This window comes from Callithrix jacchus, chromosome 7 (genome assembly GCF_049354715.1).
Source record: "Callithrix jacchus isolate 240 chromosome 7, calJac240_pri, whole genome shotgun sequence".
Lineage (NCBI taxonomy): Eukaryota > Metazoa > Chordata > Mammalia > Primates > Cebidae > Callithrix > Callithrix jacchus.
In genome coordinates, this window is record NC_133508.1 from 45,754,716 (window position 1) to 45,760,715 (window position 6,000).

General features: G+C 48.2%; 1 protein-coding gene across 10 annotated transcripts in view; it reads left to right on the forward strand.

Annotated features, from left to right (window-relative positions):
• Positions 1 to 4,953, forward strand: part of PER3 (period circadian regulator 3) — a 94,774-nt gene extending 89,821 nt beyond the window's left edge. For all 10 annotated transcript variants that reach the window (XR_004727381.3, XR_013519763.1, XR_013519764.1 and 7 more), the window contains one exon: positions 2,761 to 4,953. Coding sequence is in view for 1 of the 10 variants with exons in the window: in XM_054236891.2 (XP_054092866.2) it covers position 2,761 (1 nt within the window). In the remaining 9 variants the exon portion in view is untranslated. The remainder of the gene's footprint in view (positions 1 to 2,760) is intronic.
• The last annotated feature ends 1,047 nt before the right edge of the window (positions 4,954 to 6,000 follow it).

Sequence of the window (6,000 nt, forward strand, 5' to 3'; positions counted from 1 at the left end):
CCCCTGGAGCCTCCTCATGCTGAAAGTAGGCAGGGAGTCACATCCGGTGGGCTGGGGAGAGCTTCCACTCAGCCTCACCAGGACTGAGTTTCTCAGCAAGGACACCAGTGACGGTAGAGGGGGTGCCAGGTGAGCCGAGTGTGGAAAGCCACGAAACAGCTCTCAGAAAACTGGGTTTCCGGCCAGGCGCGGTGGCTCAAGCCTGTAATCCCAGCACTTTGGGAGGCCGAGGCGGGTGGATCACGAGGTCAAGAGATCGAGACCATCCTGGTCAACATGGTGAAACCCCGTCTCTACTAAAAGTACAAAAACTTAGCTGGGCATGGTGGCGTGTGCCTGTAATCCCAGCTACTCAGGAGGCTGAGGCAGGAGAATTGCCTGAACCCAGGAGGCGGAGGTTGCGGTGAGCCGAGATCGCGCCATTGCACTCCAGTCTGGGTAACAAGATCGAAACTCCATCTCAAAAAAAAGAACAAAAAAGAAAGAAAACTGGGTTTCCACAGGGCAGGGCCACAGGAGAAAGTCCAGGCCCCTCTGCACGAGGCTCCAGCCCTCTCATGATCTAGTTCCATGCCAGCTTCAGAGTCACATCCCTCAGCGCCACCCACACCCATCCGGGCCTTGCACTTTCTCCTCTGCTCACGGTGCTCTTGAGTCATGCAGAACTCAACCTCATCTCCAAGCCGCAGCCAAGGGCTCCACTTAGCTTTCCCTTCCTCCTTCCCGGGGAGGCTAAAGGAGAGAAGGTGCTTACCAAGCTGCAGGCCTGCCTGCCTCCTTCATCCAGGTTAGAAGTTCAGGGCCAGTGGGCCAGGCACAGTGGCTCATGCCTGTAATCCCAGCACTTTGGGAGGCCAAGGTGGGCGGATCACAAAGTCAGGAGTTCAAGACCAGCCTGGCCAATATGGTAAAACCTTGTCTCTACCAAAAATACAAAAATTAGCTGGGCATGGTGGCGGGTACCTGTAATCTCAGCAACTCAGGAGAATGAGGCAGAAGAATCACTTGAACCCAGGAGGCAGAGGTTGCAGTGAGCTGAGGTGGTGCGATTGCACTCCAGACTGGATGACAGAGCGAGATCCGTCTCAAAAAAAAAGGAAAAAAGAAACCTGAAGTAGTAAGTCTTTGTTGTTTCAGCCCCTCTGTCTGTGGAGTTGTGTTACAGAAGCCTGAGTGCACTCACACAGGTCGAAATGAAGATGTATCAAATCAGACCCAGAAAAAAACAATTAGAAGAGGATTAGCACGAAATAGCTCACACGTTCAAAACGTTGTCTCTCTCCCAGCACAATGGCTTCTACATCCTGAAAGCGAATTCATAGTTCTGCCAGCACATGGCCAAAGAGAGCCTGTCTTCCGCTACTCTGTGCTCTGACAGTTTTGTTAATGAGGGTGCCTTTGGGCTGTCTTTCTCCTAACGCGTGTTCATTTCTACTTTTGCAGCAGAGTCGCTATGCTAATGCCTCTACTGATTTATTGCAAATAGGGTGATGGCTTTCTCATGGGCACATGTTTCATCCAACCCAGAGATAAAGCCTGCTTTAGACTCCCAGGAGACAATTTTATAATCCTTCTACCAACTATTGAGGCAGCCTGCGAGCTCTCCACTCTGTGGGGTAGCAGGGAGTGTGGACATCAGGGAACTGACCTGACAAAGGTACTTCCGGGGACTCTGGGGGCATTGAGGGCCCAACCAGTCCAGCAGACACACCCACCATAGCCCATAAGCCTGTCTTCACCCATGAGGGCCAGAAGGCCCATGTCCCCACCACCCTGTGTGGCAGTGCGCAGACTAGGTGGCCTTGGCTTCTCCTCTATCCGTGGGATAATGATGATGGTATCAACATTTATGCAGGTGTCCCAAGGCTCTGTGCATTCTGGGGACAGTGCCATGGACTAAATGTATCCTCCAAAATTCATACTCTGAAGCCCTAATCACCAGTGAGATGGTATTTGCAGATGGAGCTGTTGGGAGGTGACTGGAGGTAGATCAGATCATCAGGGTGGGGCCTCCTTGATGGGATTAGTGCCCTTATAAAAACAGGAAGAGACAAGAGAGCTCTTTGTCTGCCATGTAAGGATGTAGGAAGAAGGCCACCATCTGCAAACCAGGGTCTCATCAGACACCAAATTTGTCGGCACCTTGATCTTAGACTCTGCAGCCTCCAAAACTGTGAGAAATGAATGTTTTTAAGTCCCCACTCTGTGGTATTCTGTAAGAGCAGCCTCGACAGGCAAAGGCAGGTGGCACGTGCCCAGTGTCTCTAGAAAAGAGGTATGCAGCTCCAGCAACACCCCCTTTTCAGATGACAGAGGCTGCCCAAGGTGGAGATGCCTGCCAAGGTCCTGCAGTTGACCTTGATGGGCCTGCAATGGGAACCCAGGTCTGGCAGGACGGTTGGTTCCTTTTACTGTATTTGACATCCCCTCAAATGACCTTGACCATCTGGGAAGGTAGAAGGTGTATGACTGAGCCCTTTCAAGGGCAGACCCCGGGTACTGGGGTACCACCACTGTGGAGATGCCTGAGAGAAGCAGTTGTGTGAAGTTGGCCACGTGGTTCTGCCCATGCCTCCCCCAAATGGGAGTGAGCCCATGGGAAAGGGCTGCATTCCTAGTGATGAGAGCGCTATTCCACAGGCCGGGGTTTTTATAACATACTTTGAAAAACAGGGCTTGAAAATGCCTCCTTTCTAGGGGACCTCATGGGCAGCCACAGACGGGCTGAAGCTTAACTTCCAGGTGTCATTTTTCTTGCAGAAATGTTCATCGCCATCCTGGTGACCTAGAAGGCTGCTGTGCGAAGAATGGGCTGCCAAGGAGGGACATTCCAGGTCTGGATTTAGTCCAGCGGGGGATGCGTCACACACCTGAGTGATGGCCAGCGGAGAGGAAGGCTGACGTGGAAATAAATATCCGCTCTGTATTGATCTGATTCATCCAATTACCTAGGAAGCTTAATTGAGAGAGGTCCAAGGGAATGACTCAAATGTCACCCGAATGATGCCCGAAAGGCTTCAGCCAGCATTTTTTTCTCATATCACTGATATCAGAGGAGACTGTTAGTTACTGACAATATTAATTGCTGCTGAGAGCTGGGTATGAAGTTAAATGGAAATGAAAAATCCCAACACGGCCATGATGGCTGTGATGGCTCTGGGGGCAGAATGGATGCTGAGCTGAACTGGTCCAGCTGGCTAATTTTACTTGACAGTTTTCATTTCTATTTCTTTTCTTTAATTCATAAATAATGGAAAATCACTGTTATGTGCTGAGTGTGTCCCCCCCAAAACTCACATGTCGAAGGTTCAACCCCTGGCACCTTCGAAGATGGCTGTATTTGGAGATGATGTCTTTAAATAGGCAAGTAAGTAAAGGTGGGCCCTGGTCCATTAAATTGATGTCCTTATAGAGAGGAGATGAGGACACAGACACACAGGGTCCACCACGTGAGGACACAGAGAAGACGGCGTCTGTAAGCCAAGCTCAAGAGAGGCCTTGTGGGGGATCAGCCCTGCCAATACCTTGATCTTGGACTTCCAGCCTCCAGGACGGCAAAAGAAATTCATTTCTGTCAGTGAAGCCTCTGTTACTTTGCTATGGTAGCCCCAGCAACCTAAGACAGCACCTTAGACATTTCCATTCCATTTCCAAAACCTAATCACTAAACTAAGTAAATTCTGCATGGTGCATCAGAGGACCTAACGAGTCACAGAGGAATTGGATTTCTTCGGGTGAGAAAACTCTCTTGTTCACTGAAACAGTAACTAAGCTTTGATTTCCAGAGTTCTCCTTACGGTTCTTCTAGGTCTTTTGTTTACCTGAGTCCTCCAATGTCGAGATACAGAGATGCTCTCTTCAAGTTTCTAAAAACAGAGGATATGAAACTCTTGTTTCTGCTCAAATCGTTTGATTTTTATTACTTTTTCTAGCTAAAGACCACCAGGAGCACACTTACAGCCAAATAAAATTGAGGTTGACTCATTTCATGACACCGTAAGCCACAGGTAACCGTAAGGAGGTCTCAGTAATATCAAAAAGGACTCAGTGCCTGGGCTTGAGTTGGGTGATTCGGCGGAGGATCCAGGATGCTGTTAGCAAGGAGGGGGTGATTCCCTGCTTGGCTATCTTAATAATTCTCACCTAAAAGGCAAAAAGAACTGTGTGAGTCTAAAGCCACTGTTGGCAGAAAAGCAGCCATCACTGACCATAGCCAGGATAGGCAATGGGGGATCATTTTTTTGTCTCAATGTTCTTGCTCTGGTCTGAGCAGACAAAACTGTAGGCAGAGTGGTCTTGTTTTCATCTTGATCTGGTGACGTCATGAGTGCTCTCGTCTGGGTGTTCGTGGAAGCGTCGCTGTTCAGCAGGACACAAGGCCAGCTGCGAGGGCCAGCCCTGCTCTCTCCCCTCTCATCTGTGTACTTATTTCTCAGTCATGTAACACAGCGTGCTCTCTCTGTGGTCTAGAAGCAGGGAGTCATTTACAACAGCAGCCCCAGCATCCTCCCTCACCTCCCAGGCCCCTGCATGCCCTGGCTTCACTCCATAGCCCTGCACCCCGCCACGTGCTGTGAATTTGTTTACACATGGTTTGTTAATATTGGCAGTCTCCGTTAGGACAAGGCCATGTCAGCAGCCATACCTTATTTTATTGATCTTTAATAAGACTGTTTTTGATATTGATTGAATTTTTGTAAAGGCAATGTCTGAAGTACAATTATTTTGTGGCAACTGTGCATCGGGCAAGCCTGTCAGCACCATTTTTCCAGCAGCGTGTGCTCAGTGTGGTCTCTGTGCCACATTTTCATAATTCTCACAATATTTCAAACTCTTTCTTATTATCATATCCACTAAGGTGATCTCTGTCAGTGATCTTTCATGTTACTATTCTAATTATTTGGGGGCACCACAAACTGTACCCATAAAAGACAGAAAATTTAACTGATAAAATGAGTGGTCTGATTGCTCCATCAACTGGCCATTCCCCCACCTCTCCCTCTTCTCAGGCCTCCTCATTCCCTGAGACACAACAATATTGAAATGAGGCCAATTACTAACCCTACATTAGACTTTAAGTGTTCGACTGAAAAGCAGAGTCACACATCTCTCATTTTAAATCAAAAGTTAGAAATGATTAAGCTTGGCTGGGTGCAGTGGCTCACACCTATAATCCCAGCACTTTGGGAGGCCGAGGTGGGCCATTCACAAGGTCAGGAGATCGAGACCATCCTGGCTAAGATGGTGAATCCCCATCTCTACTAAAAATGCAAAAAATTAGCCAGGCATGGTGGGATGCAACTGTAGTCCCAGCTACTCAGGAGACTGAGGCAGGAGAATTGCTTGAACCCGGGAGGCAGAGGTTGCAGTGAGCTGAGATCCCACCACTGCACTCCAGCCTGGGTGACAGAGTGAGACTCCATCTCAAAAAAAGAAAAGAAAAAGAAAAAAATGATGAAGCGTAATGAAAAAGACATGTAGAAAGGTTGAAAGCCAGGCCTCTTGTGCCAAACAGGCAAGTTTTACAACTGACAAAGGAAAAGCTCCTGAAGGAATGAAAAGTGCTACTCCAATGAACATACGAATAATGAGAAAGCCAAACAGCCTTATTGCTCATATGGAGAAAGTTCTAGTGGTCCAGATGCAAGATCAAACCAGCCACAACATTCCCTTAAGCTAAAGCCTAATCCAGAGCAAGGCCCTAACTCTCTTCAACCCTGTAAAGGCTGAGAGAGCTGAGGAAGCTGCGGAAGAGTTGAAAGCTAGAAGAGGTTGGTTCATGAAGTTTAAGGAAGAAGCTATCCCCATAACCTAAAAGTGCAAAGTGAAGCTGCAAGTGGTGAGGGAGAAGCAGAAGTAGGTCATCCAGATGATCTAGGTCAGATCGTTGATGAATGTGGCTGCTCTAAACAGCAGACTTTCAATGGAGATAAACAAGCCTTCTATTGAAAGAAGATACCATCTTAAGACTTTCATAGCTAGAGAGGAGAAGTCTATGTC